General features: G+C 41.7%; 1 protein-coding gene across 1 annotated transcript in view; it reads right to left on the reverse strand.

The window, feature by feature from the left end:
* Window positions 1-8123: 8123 nt before the first annotated feature.
* PRTFDC1 (phosphoribosyl transferase domain containing 1) overlaps window positions 8124-21874 on the reverse strand; it is a 107738-nt gene continuing 93987 nt past the window's right edge. The window contains 7 exon segments of the mRNA XM_059698229.1: window positions 8124-8171; window positions 12023-12099; window positions 12503-12528; window positions 15168-15320; window positions 15796-15830; window positions 15832-15876; window positions 17298-17315. Coding sequence (XP_059554212.1) covers window positions 8124-8171; window positions 12023-12099; window positions 12503-12528; window positions 15168-15320; window positions 15796-15830; window positions 15832-15876; window positions 17298-17315 — 402 coding nt within the window.

Genomic DNA, 21874 nt, shown 5'->3' on the forward strand with positions numbered 1-21874 from the left:
AGGAAAGCCCAGAAAGTAGGAGGACACTCGAAGATGCTCTGGTATTTGTACCATATACCATTCCCTCCGTTCCAAGCGCTTTCCTCTTCATCTAAAAATGAATCATCCATCCCATTCCATGAGAATTTACATTTCTCTAGCTGAGTGAGGGTAGGAGCTAATTGCATGTCTCCAAACCCTTGAAAGAAATACAGTGCACAATTCCTTTTGAATTTCAATTCTAAAAATCCTCCTGCCTGAAACCTGGGAACTTCTAAAACCCAATCTGGTTTTTTTCAGGAAAAATCAGGTAACACCTTTGAAGCAAGGAAAGATGAAATAAAGACATCCGTTATTTTTAGGACACTCGGAGACAACTGGTTTCCATTTCTCAGCACACTGGGAAATCTGAAACGAAAATCAACTTTGGGAATTAAAAACCTTTCTGAAGAAATAATAATAACAACGTATTTATTTATTAATAGTTGAGGTAAAAAACACATAAAAGTTACCATCTTAACCATGTGTAAGTGTACAGGTCAGTGACATTAATTACATTTACACCGTTGTGCAACTGTCACCGCTTCCATCTCCAGAACTTGTTTCATGTTGCAAAACTGAAACTCTGTACTCATTAAATAACTCCCCATCCTCCCCTGTCCCAGCTCCTGGCAACCACCACTCCCCTTTCTGTTTCTATGAATTTACTCCTCTAAGTACCTGATATAAGTGGAATCACACAGTATTTGTGTTTTTGTGACTGGTTTATTTCCCTTAGCGCAATATTCTCAAGACTCATCCATGTTGTAGCATGTGACAGAATTTCCTTCCTTTTTAAGGTTGAATGACATTATCTTATTGTATGTATATACCACATTTTGCTTCTCTATTCATCCATTGGTGGACAATTGGGTTTCTTCTGCCCTTTCACTATTGTGGATAGTGCTGCTGTGAACATGGGTGTGCAAGGAAATAGCAATTTCTTAACCTAGGGTAGGTACTATGTTGTCCAGAGAAGAATGAGTGGGTTTAAGATCTCAATGAGGCTGGGAATGGGGGAGTGGAGATATTGGTGACCCTTTGAAACATCACCAATTTTGGAAACTGTGCCAAAATCTCAAAGAATTTTGCTGCATCTCCAAGTGTATATACTACCTTCTCTTCAAAAGCAAATTTTTAAACCAAATTGTTTTCTTCTTGGGCTTGAGGACCATATTTAGTCTTTAATGAAATACTCAGGAATAAAAATTGAAAGAGGAAGTCAAAATATTATATTTATTAAAACCCTGCAAACTACCAAATATTCAAGTAAGCCATCCATTTATTTGGGAGCTAGAATAGTTCCATGCAAAGAAAAGGACAAAATAGCTTTTTTTTTTAACAGCACCTTATTTATAATCAATATTCATCTATATTGGATGTCAACATCTTTTTTCTAAAAGTCATTTGATACTATTAAGTATCTGGAGTTGATTATTACCTTGTTGTCTGCCCAGTTTGATCACAGTGCATTTTTAAACTCCGGGAGTATTTTTTTCCTCCAGCGAAATGCAAATGCAAACAGATGGAGAGTAAATAACGGAACTAATGTCGTTCCTCCTCTGCCTGAAGAAACAATCGTGGAAAACTGTAAGGGGACCTTATCTAAGTGAATGTAATTCCTGTTGCAGACAACAAGCATATTTTCCCCATTCCCATTTCCAAGATTAAAAAAAGACCAGACTAAAGCAGGAATATTTAAAAACCCAGGGACATATTTCAAGAACCTTTAGTAGGGTGAGTATCATGCATCGTTTGTCTCTGTCTGTGAGTAGTAAGGACTGTGAGTCAGAAAGGATGTGAAAAACATCTGGGTAGAAAAAAATAGTGTATCTAGAGATACATTTTGCAACATCTGATACTTATCTTCTTTTTAATGGCTGTCAAAGACACTAAAAAGATTTCATAATGAAAATTCCCTAAAAGAAATGCCGCTCTGTATGTGAAGTGTATACGACTGCAATTTTTGCTTTATTCTAATTAATTCATAATTATTTCTGGTTTTCCCATTTCAGGACATATTAATAAAAGAGATTTAGAAACCGATCATTATAAAATTTATTGTGCAAGATTAGACCAAATTCCAGCAAATGTTAATATATAGGAAAAAATGAAGATGCCTGTGTTAGACTCCATGAAGAGAGCAACTCAGAGGAAAATGGAAGTCTGCCAATTGCAGAAACTTGTCCAGAAAAATCACTGATTGTAAAGCACATCCTCTCTCCTTATATAAGCTACCAGATGTTGTTGAACTGAATTTAAAATAGAAAAAAATAAAAAGCTGATGAGTCATAGGGTGCAGCCACCGTTAAGCAAAGTTTAACAGCTCTCTTAATTAAAGCATGTGGTGGTATGTGTAATAAACAATGTTAAAAATGAGAAAATGTAGATTCTGTATCAAATGGAAATTTAAATTTATGTATTTAAAAGACCGTTTAAACCACAATGATATTGAAAACAATGCCATTTGAATGATATTGAAAATAGATGCCATTTAAGTGAACAGTGGTTAAATATAGTGTGTGATTAGAAAACTACATTAGTCAAAACAGTAGGGAGGCTCCTCAAAAAACTAAAAATAGAACTACCAATCCCACTTCTGGGTTTTTATCTGAAGAAAATTAAAACACTAATTCAAAAAGGTATTTGCACCCCTATGTTCATTGTCACATTATTTACAATGGTCAAGATATGAAAACAACCTCAGTACCCATTGATGGATGAATGGATAAAAAAAGATGTGGTACATAATGGAATACTACTCAGCCATAAAAAGAATAAAATCGTACCATTTGTGACAAGAGGGTATTATGCTAAGTAGATAAGTCAGACAGAGGAAGACAAATACTGTATGCTTTCAGTTATATGTGGAATCTAAAAAGAAAAGAAAAAAGAACAAACAAAACAAAATAAAATTGATAGAGAACATATTGGTTGTTGCCAGAGGGGGATTGGATGGGGGTGAAATGGGTGAAGAGGGTCAAGAGGTACAAAGGGCCTGTTATCAAATTAACAAGTCCTGCAGATGTAATGGCCAGCATGGTGGTACAGGCAACAATACTGTATTGCATGTTTGAAAGGCGCTAAAGAGAGTAAACCTTAAAAGTTCTCATCACAAGAAAAAATAAATTTGTAACTTTGTATGGTGACAGATGGTAACCATACCCACTGTGGTGGTCATTTCCCAGGGTATACAAATACTTAATCAGTATGTTGTTCATCTGAAACGAATAAATGTCATATGCCAATTATACCTTCACCCAACTCCTTCGCTAATCTTATTAGCAGAAAATATGCAGGGCTCACAACTGTTCTGTTGCAGATTTCCTCTTCAGTGGCCTGAAGATGCCACAGCAGTGTGTATCTCACTCCACTTACCTCCTTACGCTATGCTGCTGCTGTTCTCCCACTGAGTGGTGGCAGTCTACGTCCCCTCCCCTTGAACTCAGACAAATCTTAGTAACCACCTTGACTGACAGAATTTGATGGAAGTGAGACTTTCATATAAAAAGACAGTATGGGCCCCGCTCAGTGGTTGAGCACTGATCTATGAACCAGGAGGTCACAGTTCGATTCCTGCTCAGGGCACATGCCTGGGTTTCCAGCTGGATCCCCAGTGTGGTGTGTGCAGGAGGCAGCCAATCAATGATTCTCTCTCATCATTGATGTTTCTATCTCTCTCTCCCTCTCCCTTCCTCTCTGAAATCAATAAAAATAAAAAAATAATAAAAAATAAAAGTAATATGGCTTTCACCTGCTTCTCTCTGTCTCTGTCTCTCTCTGCACTTGCTTTTGGAACCAAGCTGCCATGTTGTGAGGAAGCCCAAACACGGGAGAACACAGATAAAAATTCCAGCGGACAGCCTCAGTTATGATTCCAGCTAACAACCAACATCATCCCTTAGACAAGCCTTCGGAGCAGATACCCGCGGGACTTTGTGTGATCATGGGAATTTCCTGCCTGTGCTGTCCAGTATAGCAACTTACCACACAGGAGTCCATTGAGCAATTATAATGTAGCACGTATGAATGAAGGCGTACATTTTTTATTGTATTTAACTTTAGATAATTTAAATTTAAAAATTACATCTGGCTCATGGCTGCCACATTGGATAGTTCAGCTTCACAGCCTTTGAGTCTTCCAGCTGAAGCAACAGACATCACGGCGCAGAAACAAACCATCCCACTGCCCCCTGTCTGTTTCCTAGATGCTGCAAACCACAAGAAATAATAAATACATGCTTACTCAGTTTTGAAGTGATTTATGACACATCAATCAATAACAAATACACACTCTCTATAGATTTCCCCATGTTTGTTTTTTTGTTCTTATAGCAAATAAAAATGCACAAATCTCTTGCATCCTTAAAATCCCTCTAGCCATGGTTATGTGTCTCTTCTTTTTTACAGCCAGTCTTTTAAATGAGTCGTCTACATTTGCCCTCTTTACTCACAACTTCTTCACTAATAGACACCCATTAGGCTCTGGAAACAAATGAGGTCGCAGTAACATTAGCTCAGGCCTATTCCGCCCCCCCCCCCCCGCTCTCCCCCCCCCAACCTTGGAAAATGCAGGACTTCAGCACCGCACCCTGCCTTCATGCTCTCCCCTACCTATTTCTGACCAAAGCCACTTTAGCACAAAAAGCCCCCCCTTCCTGGCCAAGAAATTGCAAAAAAACACATTTTTTTTCTCTTTTTTCTGAGCAGACTAGAAAAAGATACCCCTTTTAGAAAAAGATGCTTCTTAGGGGGAAAGGGGAGGGCGAGGCAGTCCTCAGCCAGGATCCATGGCACCTGGTTTGGCAAGGGGAGTGCGGGCTGGGTCTCAGCCCCTGCTCGCTCCCTGCAGCCAGGTGTCCTGTGCAAAGCGCCAGCAGCACAGGCTGGCAACCAAGGCAGTAACTGTGATTCTTGGATGCGCAGAGCTTTCTCACGCATGTCCATCAACATTCCTCTCATGGGCTGCGGTGGGCTCCTTGTGGATGCCTCCCTCCGGCCCATGAAACCTCTGGAGGGTGCGTCTTGTGAAGCACCATGGATGTGGACACCCCTTCCAGCCCGGAGGGCTCCCCAAATTGCAGAGTCCTTGTCATCCTAAAGTGGAGCCCTTTCCCCACTCCTCCCTGCACCAAAGCTGTGCCATGATCTCACCGAGACATAGAGAAGGACCGGTCTGCCCCACCGTGTGGCACTAAGGCTCCCAGGCAAACAGCTCTTGCAGCTGGTGTCCTTGTCTACTGCTCTTCACAGGCTTCAGGATCAAGCATAGGATGTGATTGGGCCAAGGAACAATGAAGCCCTCTCTTTCCTTTCCGCACGGCTCCCAGCATCAATGAGCAAATCTCCCCTTCACGATTCCCTGTCTCCCTTCCTGAAACTAGTCTGTCCCCCCACCGGCCCCCTAGTCCTCAAATGGCATCAGGGGATCCCAAGTAACACCATGATAGCAAAGTAAGTAAAACTCCCAAATACTATTTTTGTCCAAATATGCTGGACATCTGGGCGAAGAGTGTGGTGCAGGGTTTTGATTTCCTAGAACATCCTACCTCTATTACAAAAGTGACAAAATATTTGCATGACACCAGCTCTCCAGAGTGCGATAGGTTACCTTCCCCCTCCATTGGGAAAACACAAGTTCACCTCACGGGAGGCTGTGTAAATGCCTGTTTGTGCTCCGCGGGGCTGTTTTCAGTCTCAGAAGGCATAGTTATGGAAAACAATCTTCATGTAAGTGGACCCAAGCAGTTCTAACCTGTATTGCTCAAGAGTCAACTGTGTTTGCAGTTCACTTTGGGGGTAGGTACATGGTTCAATATGTGATACAGTCCAGTCTAGAATGAAAGGTCCAATTTATAATGAGGGGCTCTTATTTGTTTGGAAGATTCCAAAGTATTACTAATTATGTTACTTTATGACTGCAGTAAAAATATTACGAATTATTGTAACTAAATCCAAATTTTCCCAATAAAACATACCACACACCTTTCTCCCCTGTTCATCCGTTTTGGAACACTAATAAATGTATTGGTTATTAATCAAGTAGGGAGCTGTTACATTTTTAGTCTAGGTTGAATAAACTCAGTGGTATTAAATAGATTACAGTTTTGCAAGAGAAAAGGAAATACTATTTTTCCCAAGATGACATTTTTGGGTATCATTGTCAAAATATTATCTGGTAGAAAAACATTGCAAGAATGATTAAACTTCTTGTGTATTTAATTTTTCTTCTTCAGCTTTAACTAGTGCAAGTCCTTAAAATCTTGTGAAATGTATTTTTATTTTTAATGTGAATAAACATAAAGCCCCCAAAATGATATTGATGGTTACTAAAATTCAACATTTTAAAGAAAATATTTTAATACATTTTACTTTATGGATAATTTTATATTTAAAATCAAATATGGATTATTTTAGGTATCCTGATATAGATGTAATATAATAAAAAATTGTGTTTAAAGATTAATTTCGATACATCAAGAAATAGGCCAGTTATAGAGAATTATCAATCGATAATTCAGATCCTATTTCTTCTATGGAACAAAGCTAGAAGGAATTCCCTTTACTGGTTTCCCCCTGGGGATATCTGGGTGTGGTTTATTTTCTTTTCTGGCTGGAACAAAAATATGCAGGAAAATCTTCTACAACTAAAATTCCTTGTTCTTACAAACAAACTTAAGGAGGAAAAAAGCAGCAGATCAAGACTGGCTTAATCGTTTGTTTATACTGGTGCATATACTGTATTGGATTTTTTCCAGGTTAAAAAAAAAGCCACAGGGAAGATATATGAAGTAGTATATTTAAGCTACCAGCTCACACATTTTAATAGCTGAAAGTATATAAAGATATGATGGTGGAAGTAAAACAGTAAGCAGTTATGAAACATAACATGGGTTCTTATTCTTTATGAATTTAAAGGAAGCTAGAACCTGGTTACAATATGCCACAGACAGTTCAGAACCAAACAAAGGCTGCTTAGTTGTTTACTTTGCATTTGCTCCTTTTAGGAAGTGAGGAAAAAACAGCTCTATGGACACTCAAGTTTATTTTCAATTAAAATCCCTATAAATTAGAAAACATCTCATAAAACAAGGGAAAATGGAAAAATCTTATTCAGAAAAAACTTTCTTAAATATATTTTTTTCTATAATGCCTTGGATTGTGTGATCAGTCTTAAAAGGACACTTAAAATAATAATTCAACCTCTGTGTTCCTGTTTAGGATAACACATAATAATGTTGTTTTCCTTTGGTGCAAGTAAGAGGAAAAATTTATTCTTGCTTAGTTTTGAGCATTGAAAACACTTGCCCCTCCTCCAAATTCTGCCATTTGCTCATGCCCCACATGAATAAAAGGATGCCACTTAGAAACCGGGGCCTTGCTGCCATTGTATTTTTTCTAATTAAAATTCAGAGTATTAAGCACAGTTGAGTACGTCCATGCATCCGTGACATACCGTTATCACATGCCGGAAGCTCCAATCAAGAGCACTGAGCAAGGCTCATTTCATAACATCATTAACATTCATTGTATGCTGTGGCTCAGAAAGGCTTTGTCAAAGCAGATAATAACAGCCTGTCAGGAAAGTGCAAACAGAAATTTATATTAAATTGTCCTTTCTATCCTTTTTTTTTTTTTTTTAATATGGGAATCTAGCTGCATTTCCAGTATATGGGCTCAGAGCTTAACTTAAAAGACTTCCAGGTTCTTAAGACTGCAAAATATTACAAAGAAATAGAGTATATTTTTTAAAAAGTTAAGTAAGAAATATTTGAGTAACTAGGTGGGGGTAAAGTATTCGAGCATAATGACTGTGTGAATGAAAACAAAAGAAGGTGCAGTTCAGGAGTGTGAAGGTAGATAGAACTCATGAGTCATAAGGCGGAGTGTTTAATTTGGAACGAGTCAAATGAAAACATTGCTTTCTTTTCCTTAAGAACTTTTGATGCTCTTTATGTTATAATCTCAGAAAAGAAAGCTCTGTCATTAAAACATTTTTTTCTTTTTTACCCTGTTGAGTGAGGACGCCTGGGGAGACAAACTTCACACAGTGGCTTCCTGAATGTAGTTGTGAGTATGATGTTATCTGGAGAGAATTTACTTCTTTAGACTCGATACTTTTCTTTGCCGTGTTCATTGATCACACGTATGTGCTGAAACAATAAAGAATTTAATAATGCATCAGTTTCTTAACAAAATATGAGGCGCTGACAATGTTATGCAATAATAAAGACCATCATCCTGTATTGGTTACTGTTTATTTAAATTCTAGAAGCCTGATGCACGAAATTCGTGCATGGGTAGGGTCCCTAGGCCTGGCCGGTGATCAGGGCCGATCTGTGGGGTGACAGGTGGGGTGATTGGGTGGCCCCCACTGGCACCCACCTTGGCTGGCCTGGCGCTGGCTGCTTGCCAGCCCGCCCCCCACTGCCACCACCACCGGTCACCTTCCTCTGTGGGGAGATCTATCCCCCCCACCCCCCCCCCTTGCTGGCACTCACCTTGGCTGGCCTGGGGCCTGTGGGCTAGGGGCAGCTCCTGCATTGAACGTCTGCCCCCTGGTGGTCAGTGTGAGTCATAGCAACTGGTTGTTCTATCAGTTGTTTTGCTGTTTGGTCAATTTGCATATTAGGCTTTTATATAGGACTAGGGGCCCGGTGCACGAAATTCGTGCACTGGGTGGGGGGGGGTGTCCCTCAGCCCAGCCTGCCCCCTCTCACATACTGGGAGCCCTCAGGCGTTGACCCCCATCACCCTCCAATCGCAGGATCGGCCCCTTGCCCAGGCCTGACACCTCTGACAGAGGTGTCAGGCCTGGGCAGGGGACCCTCATTTCCCCGCATCACTGGTTCTGCCCCTTGCCCAGGCCTGATGCCTCGGCCAGAGGCGTAGACCCCCATCACCCTCTGATGGCCTGATCGGCCCCTTGCCCAGGCCTGAGGCCTCTGCCAGAGGTGTCAGGCTTGGACAGGGGACCCCCCCTCTCCCCCCGATCACTGGCTCTGGCCCCCTCCCAGGCCTGAGGCCTCTGGCCCAGGAATCATGCCTGGGCAGGGGACCCCCATCTCCCTCTGATCGCTGGCTCCACCTCCCGCCCAAGCCTGACGCCTCTGACCCAGGCCTCAGGCCTGGGCAAGGGGACCATCATATCCCCCCAATCCCCGGCTCCGCCCCCCACCCCCCTGCCCAGGCCTGATGCCTCGGCCAGAGGAGTTGACCCTCATCCCCCTCCAATCACCAATCACCGGATCAGCCCCTTGACCAGGCCTGAGGCCTCCAGCAGAGGTGTCAGGCCTGGGCAGGGGACCCCCAGCTCCCCGCGGTTGCAGGCTCTGCCCCTGCCCAGGCCTAACGCCTCTGGCCTAGGCGTCCGGCCCGGGCAGCGGGAACCCCAGCTACAGCGGCCCCGCGATTGTGGGCTTCGCTTTAGGCCCAGGCAAGGGACCCCTAGCTCCCGGGACTGCCAGCTTCGACCGTGCCCAGCTCCCATCGTTGGCTCCACCCCTACTTCCTGCTATCACTGGCCAGGGCGGAAAAGGCACCTGATTCTCCGATCATGGCTGGGGGGCAGGGCAAAGGCAGCCCCAGGGCTGCCTTTGCCCTGCCCCCCAGCTCTTAGCTCCCCCCTGGGTTTCCAATCACTGTCAGTGGCAGGGGGCTTCTTCCTGCTTTCCCTTTTGCCTCCCTGCATTGTGCCTACATATGCAAATTAACCGCCATCTTGTTGGCAGTTAACTGCCAATCTTAGTTGGCAGTTAATTTGCATATAGCCCTGATTAGCCAATGAAAAGGGTAGCTCGTATGCCAATTACCATTTTTCTCTTTTATTAGTGTAGATATTTGTGTTTTTTTTTTTTTTTTGTGTGTGTGTGTGTGTGTGTGTGTGTGTGTGTAACATCTAAAGAAATCCATTCGAATGCTTGACAAAAATGCTTTATTTAGTTTTGAGCCTTTTTCTAAATTTGGCTCTCTAAGTCTGTTACAACCAGAAATGCTTAGGGAGCAGTATGGTTAGCTGTGATGGAGATAGAAGTCTCCTACTGGTAAAATTACAGCCCCTAGGGTGAATGGAGAAACAGCCATAATAAAAATAATATGTACTCTTATTTGACCCTTTCGATAGTAAGAAACGCGTCAGGAATATTTTGGTTGCAAGCAACAGAAATGGAGTCAGGCTAATATAAGCAAAATAGGGAGATTTATTGGTAAGATACTGAGTAGCTCACAGAAGCAAAGACAGTGCTGAGCAATGAAGGAAATGAAAGACAGGAACAGGGGTAGCTCCAGACCTCAGTCCACTGGTTAAGCCTCAAACTCCTTGGTCTCTGTGATTTTGGTTAAGTTTCTATTGAGAAAGAGGGGGGGGGGAGGGGAGAGAGAGAGAGAGAGAGAGAGAGAGAGAGAGAGAGAGATTGGTCTGTTTTGGGTAATATGTCTAGATCATTCAGTAATGGTCAGGGTCACACAGCCAGGGGTCGATGTCTATATGTGAAAACTATGGTACAGAAGGTCACCAGGGTGAAAAGTCCTGGGTGCCTAGCAAAGGACTACTGTAGCATAGGACCTTGTCTCCAGGGTGACCTTTCCTCTCCTAGCAGATTGCTGTTCCTGCCGTTCGGACCCCTGACCTTTACTCCCTAGATAACATCTAGGCCTCAGTTGTGCTTCAGCTTCGGGCCCAGAAAAGCAACAAAACCAGAGAAGCTAACCTCAGGGCCAGCTGCCTTGGCTAATGACCCCCTGTGCCAGCCAATCAATCAGTGGAGACCTCAACACTGAAAGACACATCTGAAAAGCTGCTGTGAATATCTGTGAATCATCTATTGAAATCTTCCCCTGTGACTTCCCCTAAAATCTCCACCTTTAAAACCCTTAGGACAGAAAACCCATCACACTCTCCCTCATGGGAGCACACCACAGTTTTCCCTCCACTTCCCCAAACCCCGAAGTGTGTCACCTTGACTTTCCTCACTTCTAAGCTCCAAGGGCCTTTCTTTTACCTAATTTGTTTCCTAAGCCCATTTCTCCTACACATTACTTCTCATACCTCTGTGATTTTCCAAATAAATGTTCTCTTATCGTTTGAGTCTTGGCTCTAAATTCTCTCTTAGCCACAACTCAAGTACCGATGTTGCTGAGCCCAGGTCTAGTGGGATCCCACCAGTGTGGCCCCTGGTGCTGTTCCTGCCACCAATAAAACTACTGCCCCCAAATTGGGAATAGCTATAAGCTAGCTGCATGCCACTCGAATTGACCTGCTAGATTTCAAGCTCCGACACAAAATAGGTTATAGAATATTTACCACCAGGGGTCCAGTGCAAGGATTCGTGCACCAGTGGGGTCCCTCGGCCTGGCCTGTAGGGATTGGGCTGAAACTGGCTCTCCGACATCGCCCAAGGGGTCCTGGATTGCGAGAGGGTGCAGGCCAGGCCGAAGAACCTTACCGGTGCATGATTAGGGATGAGGAGGGACCACGGAAGGGCTCCAGGGAGTGGCCAGCCCATCTAGCCTAGTCCTGATCAACTGGACCCCAGCAGCAAGCTAACCTACCGGTTGGAGCATCTGCCCCCTGGTGGTCAGTGCGCGTTATAGTGACTGGTCGAAAGGTCGAACGAATAGTTGGACACTTAGCATATTAGGCTTTTATTATATAGCATTACTGTGGGTAAGTAGGCATAGTCAATGACTTGGAGAAAAATCAATACCAAGCCATAGTTCTGCTTTTGGCTTCCTTATTTCTTTAGTATAAAATAGAGCTCATAAAAAATAAAAATAGAAATTAAAAAGAGATAATCATAATTGCTTCTATCACCCTACTTCCTCCCTTGCAGGGTAGTGGGGGGAGTGAATTGAGATTATGCATGCAAAGTGCCCAGAATATTCCTGACATAGAAGTTACTCAATATATGGCAGCCGCCATTATTATTATTTTAATAATTAGTTAAATTGATAAGACTGTTAAGTCCTTGTGAAATGGGGATAGGGATATGCATGCAACACGTACATTCAGATCTCTGAGGCATTCATTGTAATCTAAGGCATAACCCACCACAAATAAGTTTAGAATCTCAAATCCAGCATCTGAGCAGAGAGAGAAAAGAAAAAAAAAATCAAAATTTAGATAACAAGCATAAAGCCACCATATGTTAGTGTTGACACTTCAATGGTGAGGACTTTTCATTTAGGCAAAAGTAAGTGAAAAACGTGATAAGCAATGCATAGGATGAGCTCAGCAGGGACCGGGACCCGAGTGAGAACTCAGGAAGACAAGACAAAGAAGCCAACATACAATAAAGAATGACTGTACTCCTGGTATCCGGATCTGAGAAAGGGCTCAGGCAGCCCAGCAGATAGTAAGAAGTATGCATGAGTTAGTGATGTAGGCGTGTTGTTCCAAAGCAGTATCTAATGGCATAATGCCAATGCAAACATCTGAAAAGCACAAAGTGCAGTTCACACAGGAGGTATTACGATACTGCAGTACGTGAGTAGGTGTGCAGGCTGTTGCAACTAAGAGGTGATCCTCACACTGCTCAGTGTCCCCGGCAGGATACAGAGCTGGGAAGCAAAACCTGGGAGACAATATGAAGGAAGTGGAATTGTTCATCTTGAGGAAGAGAAGGCTTGGCGTTCACAATGCAGATGACAACGATTAGCTCTTCATCTCTATTAAGGGCAGAAGGAGAGTAAATGGATTTAAATGCAGTAGAAGGTACTCAGGTTAAGCAAAAGAAGAATTTATTGAAAGGAAGATGATTTTTATTGGAAAGAATCCTTAAGGAAAAGACCATACCTCTCCTATATTAGAGGCTTTGAGACAGAATAAATGTGCTTATGGTCCAGTGTTTTTTTAAGCTCCTTCCAATGTTTTGGAGTCTGTGTTTGTTTGTCGCAGTATTGCAGGTGAGCGATACACTTGCCTGCTTTTATGAAACTATACCTTGATGCAGGCAATGGACTTAGAGCTCTGAGGAAGTTACCTCCATGGTACTGCCCACCACCACTTTGATTCCTGTGACCAAAGATGCTTCCACATGGAGAAACCAACTGGTTCCTGCTCACAGAACATGCTAGAGGAGAGGAACTTACTTTCTGGGGGACTACTAGTACATTATGTGTCACTATTTGACCGTCCAAACTGTAGGTTCTTGAGAAAAATAATCAGAGGAGATGGACGAGCAGAAGAAAAGATGTCATTGGACATAGAAGAAAGAGTCGATTAGGAGAAAGGAACAAAAAATACAAAGATTCAGAAATCCAAAAAGAAAGAAGAAACAGGGATTCTAAGCTAGCTAAAAGAACATTAGGAAATCCTGATTGTAGCAATAATAGTGATTTTACAGTGAGCAATGCAAACCCTAGAACAGGCATGGCAACTCAGACTGGGAAAAGCCAGTTGAGAAAGCCAAACCTTCAGAGTGTCATGGAATAAGAGGGAGACTTGGTTGAGTAGGATGGGAGCCAGAGTGACCTATCTCTAGCTGGGTAAATGGGTGCAAGTCCTACTTTTACGTTTGCAATTGCAGATGTTACAGGTATATTGCAAGCGTAAGAGCAGTGATTAAAATCAGACTGCCTGGGTTCAACACTGGCTCTACAGTTACAATTATGTGACCTTGGCCAGCTATTTAACCTTGTTATGTTCAATTTCCTCGTCTGTAATGTGGGCATAACTTTAGCATCTACCTTAGAGGATTAAATGTGTTAATCTGTGTATATAGCTCTTAGAACAGAGTCGGGAACATCATAGCCACTTACTAGTGTTTGCTGTTATTACTTTATTAATGTTGTTGCTATAAGTGACACAGAAATTAACAGAATGTCTTTCAGTTAAAACTTTTTCTGAACAGTGTCTTACATTATTTCCTTGGAAGATTTCTGTTTACTAACCGTGTCCAACTTTAACTACATCCAGATTATATTCCCCAAACCAATAACTGGACAGGAACACACTATTGGGTCTATCTGCCCAGAACTGACATTGTCTAGATTTAATACATCCCACATAGGAATGAAATTTGTGTTTTTGAATAAAGAGTCACTGGCTAAATAGCACTGGCACATTACCCATCCATAGCATGCTTCTCTTGCTGCAATGTTTGTTCAGCTTGCTAATGAGAACCGTGGCCAAATTATCCCAGAGGCTTGAGAGCAAATGTAAGTTATAAAAATCAAGCTGAAGTCTGCCTATGCAAGTGAAAAAAAAAATCACCTCCAGTGTTAGAATAATAAATAATCAAGCTGCTTGTTTATCCTCCTGCCCTAGATGAGAAAAGTCCTCCAGAACACACGTCTGAAGGCAAGTGTGAAGATAGTATCTATAGATATTTGCTCTGCTAATTCTCTGTTATTGTTTTGTTTCTGTGAAGTTATATTTTATTTTTTATTGAATTACAGATGACATACAATATGACCTTAGTTTGAGGTGTACAACATAGTGGTTTAATGTTTTTTAAAAATATATTTTTTAAATTGATTTCAGAGAGGAAGGGAGAGGGAGGGAGAGATAAAAACATCAATGATGGAGAGAATCATTGATTGGCTGCCTCCTGCGGACCCCACAATGGGGATCGAGCCCACAACCTGGGCATGTGCCCTTGACTGGGAATTGAACCGCGACCTCCTGGTTCATAGGTAGACACTCAACCACTGAGCCACTGCGGCCAGGCATGGGTTGATGTTTTTATCCATTGCAAAACGATCAGCACAATAGCTCTAGTTACAATGTTATTGACTATATTCCCTATGCTGTTCACTTAATTCTTTGTGTTACTGAACTTTTGTTCGGAGTGGTGGGGAGATGATTTGGATTTCCTCTTCGTGTGCTAAAATTCAGGCTCGCTGCATGTCAGCACTGTGCATTGCCTGGCATGAGAATGCCTCTGAACCGTTACCCGTGCCTCTCCATGTCCCATGTGGGGATGGCGGCCACAGCAGGAATCCTGTGCATCTGTGTCAGTCCAGAGAGGCCGAGTCTCCCTCCTCCACCTGAAACCGATTCTCTGAGCTCTTGGAGATAAGGTTCTATGGAAAACCTAGATATCAAAATATCCATGCGTGTGAGCAGAGCAAGGCAGGAAATGTAAGCCCCTTGTTGTAAAGAGTTCTAGTTTCGCTAGCAAGGCTGGGAATTTGTGGGTCTTTCAAACCTATGCAGCTTCCACTTCAGACAGAATGCCGACAAATAGGAATTTCTTACACACAAACTACCACCACGAGGCAACCCATTAACAAACAAAACCCCAAAACTCCTACAGTCAGGTCTAAAGCCATGACTTCTAGGTGTCCTCTTCACCAACAAACTATCATTAAAAAAAGAAAAGCTTCAGTGATCCAAATAAAATCTCTGTGAATTGCAAATAAAATGAAATATCATTAAAATATGTAGTATTTAAAATAGATATTTTTTCCCCTTGAGCACATGGGGCATCCTCCCAGCCTCCAACTCATGCTTCTGCTAGTGCGGCACTAGCTCAGTGACTCTCAATAGAGGAAGGGAGGGGGCCCTGGCCCTGGGGCCCAGCCAGCTGCTCCTGGAAACAGCTCGAGGCACAGTCAAGAGGGGCTCAGCCACAGCGAAGCATGTGCTCTTCCCTTTCCTCTCTCTCAGGCCCGCAGTTCAATGGGCTGTGTGGATAGTGTGGCCAGACTGTAGCACCCCAGGGCAGAAGGTCACTGGTTTGGAACAGACTGCGCTCTCTGAAAACAGCATCCCGGACCAGCCTCCCTCTTGGGCTCGTTTGGAAAGACAGAAACAATGATGTGCGTCCTCCTCACCTGGCCACCTGAATCGTGTTGGGCTTGTGTTTTTCCTGTGCTGCTGAGCAGCGCTTTCATGGTCCCTGTTCCAACAACATCCTTTGCAAAGAGAACAAATTCAACCGAATGCACTTGGGCAGCATAGTAGATTTTTCATTCAGGCAGATAATTATATTCCTTATTAATAATGCATCCCTATTAGAATTGCGATCAAATTGGAGTCAAAGTAGGAGGCAGAATTGGTTCTATTTTTTTGGACTGGTGCTTCTTTCTGGAAGGTGGGTTGGGGAAATACATTGGTGAGTATTTCCTCAAACTCTGAGCTGGGAGGAAAGGCTAAATTCCGCCTTTGGAGAGCATGTGGGGCTCTCCCTGAGTACATTTGGACTCACTCACACACTTTCAAGGACTACGATTTGGCCCTGAGGTTATGTGACACAATACAGGACGCATGAATTTTCATGGACCAGGGATGTACATCTGAATACACTGAATGGATAAACACCTCCCCCTTGCCCTCCCCACTCAATAGGGGACTCCATGGCTAGGAAGTGAGATGTGTCTGGACGGCAGCTGGTGACGGTCCTTGAATTCTGAGGGTGTGAGCCTGCAGTGAACTGAGGCTCATCTCCGCTGATGAGCTGCTGCTCAATTAGAGTAGAATGGGCAGCAGCAATTTATTGTCCTCGGGACAGAAATCAGCTGTCAGGAACTGATTATTAAAACAAGAGGTCTGAATTTAGCCAGAGTTGGGCAATTCATTTGGCTAGAGGGTCTACTTTATGGGTAATGTCTGAGCCAGAACTGCAGATACATATGGCACACCCAGGCAATTGTGTAACAAAAGCTTGAAGACAGCACCCCCCCACCACCACCCCGTCCTCCCCCCCCCCCTGAATTTCTGTCAGCTGATAAGACAGGTGTGCTCTTGAAGGAAACAGGAACATTTGCAGTCCACTGCTGCCCCAAGGCCGGTGTTTTCTCTCTTTTTTTCTTTTCTTTTCTTCCTTCCCTTTATCTCTTTCTTTCTCTCTCTCTCCCCTCCACTCTTCCTTTTCTTCTTCCATCTCTTCCTTCTTTTTTAAACAGAACCAATTATATTAATTCATAGCTTTCCTTTGGACTGCCATTTTAAAATTGATTATATTTATGATTCGATGCAAAGGTAGAATTACTCAAAGTCATTAGCAAGAACACCGAGGTAAGAGTGAAGAGGGTCCTAACCTCGGCTTAAGTATGAAGTAAATTTGGCTTTGTGGGTTAGTTTTCTCTTCTGTAAAATTGTCTGATTCACAAATGGGTATAATGACCAATTAGACATGTGAGGAATTAAATATATAAACCTTTTAAATGCGTTATTTCAAGTCCCTGATTCTAGTTGGTTCCTACTCAATAAATTTCGACAGCCATGCACACAGGGGAACTCAGTAAGTCCTTGGGCAACTTGATAACAAACTCTACATTTTAAAACTCACCGTTCATCCTTTCAACTTCCAAATATGGGTATAAAGTCAGCTTACCTCAACAATGAGGACATTCTGAAAAAACAAACAAACAAACAAACAACACACCAGTTATTCTCAAATCTAATGAAAATCTGGCTCACAAGATCAGCACACATTTTGCTTATGGTTGGAATTTTCCAATTTACTCATTTGGTCCTCCCCCAGTCATCTAACCCAAATGCTTGGAGATAATCTAGGTGTTCCAGATTCATTTTAATAGTCTCTCTGGAATTACTTGGTGCTGCAATACTTATTAATATCTATATTCAGGTTAGGAGCAGGCTTATCTTCGACCCTGTCACTTGTCTGAAGAGCTACCCATAGTCATTCCACCTTCATAAGTCTGGCAAGTGCCCCACCCAGCATTCTTTGGGATACAAAGCTTATTATGCATTTTCCAGGAAAACAAAGCCAGCATAAACTGCATTGCTAATGGAGACAGTGCTCTGCAGAGGGATCATGTGTTCAGCTGGGACAGCCTATTTCCTGCATAGCCACCAACATCATTGGGATTCTGCACTTAGAATCTTCAACCCTGAGGAAAGGGGTTGGTTACAGAGAGGGCTGTCAGGTGCCTGGTTTATATTTTCAGTGACATGATTAGGTTCCTTGCTATGTGCTTTCAAGCCACTCATTGACTTCTCCCCTGAGAACACTGGTTATATTTCATTTAAATTTCTTTTTGACCTGTCTTTCCAAGTCCATGAGGGTGGGAATCATATTTATCTTGTTTGTTACTGTATTCTCAGTCTCCAGCACACAAACCTGTATATAGATGCTAAATAATTATTTGTTGAATGAAGGGATAATAATTAATTATACTTATTGATGAGTTAAAATCAACCAATTAAGTGGATTAGTAGTTACATGTCAACACCGTCCCACCAAATTAAAATATGACTGTATTATCATGCCATTCCAATTAAGTAAGTGGTGTGGCTATTCCCTTAGTGTATTGGTTTTTTTCTTTAAATGATCTTTCATTTATCCCAGTTATTTATATAATAGTTTAAAAATTGGATCAAGCCTTACACCTTAGATATCTTCCTTATAGAACTGCAAAAGGGACTTAAGTGATACAAATGTTAACCAACCAACTAAAAACTCTGTTAAATTTGCACCATATTACTTTGTGTGTCAAATGCATTTTTAGGTGAAATTCTTTCTAGAAGTGTTTTTCTCTCAGGTATGGTATTTTATTCATTAAACACATGTTAAAAATCATAATTTTATCACTAAAACATAAGATTATTTTGTTGATTTTTAAAGTAGGTCACATTCCCAGTGTCCTCTCTACCCTGAGAATCTTACTGACATAGGAATCCACTTGATATTTGCCACACATTTGCTCTGCTCTTAACCATCAACCCATAACAGTTAGTTAGGATGTGAATTTTTAGTTTGAACAAGACTTAACAACCATGCCTATTAACCAATTGGAATACTTAGAGAATATTTGGCTAATTTAATTTCCTAGTTCACAGTCTCTTTTAGTTTTTATCTGATAATGAAAAACCTTTCTAAATCTGTTTGTCTGAATTCTTGCCTAATTAAGTAAAGTGCACTGAAAGTAATTAAATCTGTTTTGTGAAATTTCAGAATCTTGCAAAGCAAGAGTCATCTTAGAAAAAATTAGCTTCAACTATAGGATATAGTGGTGGCTGTGTACTAATCCAGAGATATATTGTCAAAATTACTTAAACACATTTTGAAATCAAGGTGATGTTCAAAATCAAATAGAAAAGTCTGTTTTTAAAATGTTGATGTGTGCCTTTTTAAAGTATTTAAAAATGATTATGTATTTAAAATATATTAAAGTTATCATGATATTCTTTATTATGCATAGCTAAATATTATCACATCTAAGAAAAATGACAATTTCTACTATCATATAAAAGTTAGTACATATTTAAATTTCCCCAGTTGCCTTTAAAATAGTCTTTGTAGTTGGTTTGTCAATCTAAGATCACGCACTGGATTTGTAATTCTCTTTTATTTTAAAATAGCTCTCTTTTTCTGAACTTCTGTTTCTCAATTTAATAATTTTTGATATCATCTATTTGCTGTATTGTACAATAGATGAGAATTTAGTTCTTTCACGCTAACTCACTTCCTTTCTCCATCCCCTAATGCAGTTACTTTGTTATGACTCTATCTTTTTGTGCTGCTTACATTTTCCCCAAAAAAGAGTGAAGTAGTGTACTGTAATAATATTTCCTCTTAGAGCTGTTTACTTTTTTCTTGGAATTCGTAATTGTTTTTTCTATCATCTTCCAGGGTCGTATCCTGAAATAACCCTCCATTATTTTTTAAAGCAAACTTTCCTTTCTTGGAAGAATTACTGTGAGGAAAACATTGGTTAGTTATGGTTTAGCTATATTTCTCAGAGGATTCTGGAGGATTAATGAATGGGTTGGTAAAATCTGTAACAATACCAAGACCTTTCTGTTATGTACAGTACTGTACAGTATTAGAAAGTACAATCATTTAGTGGGTGTATGAATGATGGGCGGGGAATGCTGGTATGGACACCCTGGCTTCTTTTAAAAGGAAACTATGCAGATATCTAGAGTTAGTTAATGAATTATACAGAACAGTATCCTGTCTATAAAGAGGTAATATGCAAATTGACTGTCATGCCCTCGCACAAGATGGCCATGCCCATGTCATCACAAGATGGCCGCCTCATGTGGTCACAAGATGGTTGCCCCATGTCATCACAAAATGGCTGCTACAAGATGGCTGGCAGGGGAGGGCAGTTGTGGGTGATCAGGCCAGCAGGGGAGGGCAGTTAGGGGCAATTGGGCCTGCAGGGGAGGGCAGTTGGGAGGGACCAGGCCTGCAGGGGAGGGCCGTTGGGGGTGACAGGGCCAGCAGGGGGGAAGTCAGGCGTCGATCAGGCTGGCAGGGGAGTGGTTAGGGGATGATCAGGCTGGCAAGCCGAAGGGGTTAGGGGCAATCAGGCAGGCAGGCAGGCGAGTGGTTGGGAGCCAGCAGCCCCGGATTGTGAAAGGGATTGTGAAAGGGGTCCCAGATTGGAGAGGGTGCAGGCTGGGCTGAGGGACACCCCCTCCCCCAGTGCACGAATTTCATGCACCGGGCCTCTAATTACATATATATTTACTTTCACTTACAGAACATTGTACTATGTTTTCAAATTCTTCATTAGTAATATACGCCACTGTCTGGATTTTTCAGTGGGCCCTGTGTTACGTGAAAAGTTCACCTCTAACCAAAGCAATGCCTTTCATGCTTTTGGAAGCTTGACTCCTCATGTGAAACTGTTAGGGGTAGAATTAGAATATTGGGGACTAGCTATTAGTTATAAGAAATACTAATAAGAAATATTAATCATGCTCTGTTAACCATGATTGTTTTGTTCTGATTAAAGGAAGCACATTGAAACCTGGCTGGGGATTATACATGGGACCTGGGAGCTCACCTGGAAATGCAGGCCATCCTTCTCATCTGGGAGCTGCCTATCTTCATAGAAAGATTAACATCCAATCTTGTTGTGGAAAGGCAACAATGGAGTCCCGGATGCCCCCTGCCCTTTGCAAACCCCCAGCCCACATTGCCCACATTGCCTATAATCTGTAATCATTATGCCCATTCTTATTCCTTTTGCCCACTTCCCCACGTAATCTTTGTCTGTATCCCATATAAGCAGCTGGCTTATGGGGGGTGGGGTGCAGAGCAGATTTTCGTGGGTGACCTGCTGCTCTCCCATACTGCCGGCATTATGGGAATAAATGTTCATATATGATTCAACCCTGTCTCTGCTTAATTGGCTCAAGTAGTGACTGGCAGCCCAGATCCATAGGTTCTCTGGTTTCAAAATAAAAAGTAGCCCAAGAGGAGAAAGAAAGCAACTATCCTAATTTGGAAGCATTTTTACCAGTATCTAAAAGAACTAATCTCTTTACATTTTCATGTACCAAGATTAACTTTACAAGATAAAGGATGAAGACTAACTCATCTTTATACTATCTACATATAACACGGAGACAGGTATATAATAGCTGCTCAAGAAATGCCTGTGGAACAGATCAACAATTCTGACCATGTGGGCCATGTGTTACGTGAAAAGTAATTTCTTTTACTTTCTCTAGTTTGCTATACTTTTAATACACCCCCTCCAGTTTTTCTTTAATGATGTACAAGTCCTCCTTAATTAAGTTATACTTAATATTTACTGTTTTTAATTTGGCACTAAGAAATCTTCTAAATTCCTTTTTTTTTTTTTTAGTGAGCAGTCTTGGAAATGTCATCAGAACACATTATGCCTCCTAAACATTTGCAATCTGATAACTCTGATCACTGAACCTGAGATGTTCGCCAGTTTCTGTCTTAGTCATCTCATCGCACCTAGCTCACTTCCTCCCAGAAAGCCAGTAAAATCTGCAGCCTGAGGGCCACCAGCAAAATTCTATGGGAGATCTCTGAAGTGTGTTCTTTCCCTGCTTATTGTATGGTCCTAATCGAAGCTAATCACATCGAGCTTACTGAAGAAAAGGAAAAGAAGAAGGAAAGAATTATACAAACCTAAATGGTTTTCTTAAATAGGTTATTTAGTCTTTTTAAAATGCAAA

This window comes from Myotis daubentonii, chromosome 1 (assembly GCF_963259705.1).
Source record: "Myotis daubentonii chromosome 1, mMyoDau2.1, whole genome shotgun sequence".
Lineage (NCBI taxonomy): Eukaryota > Metazoa > Chordata > Mammalia > Chiroptera > Vespertilionidae > Myotis > Myotis daubentonii.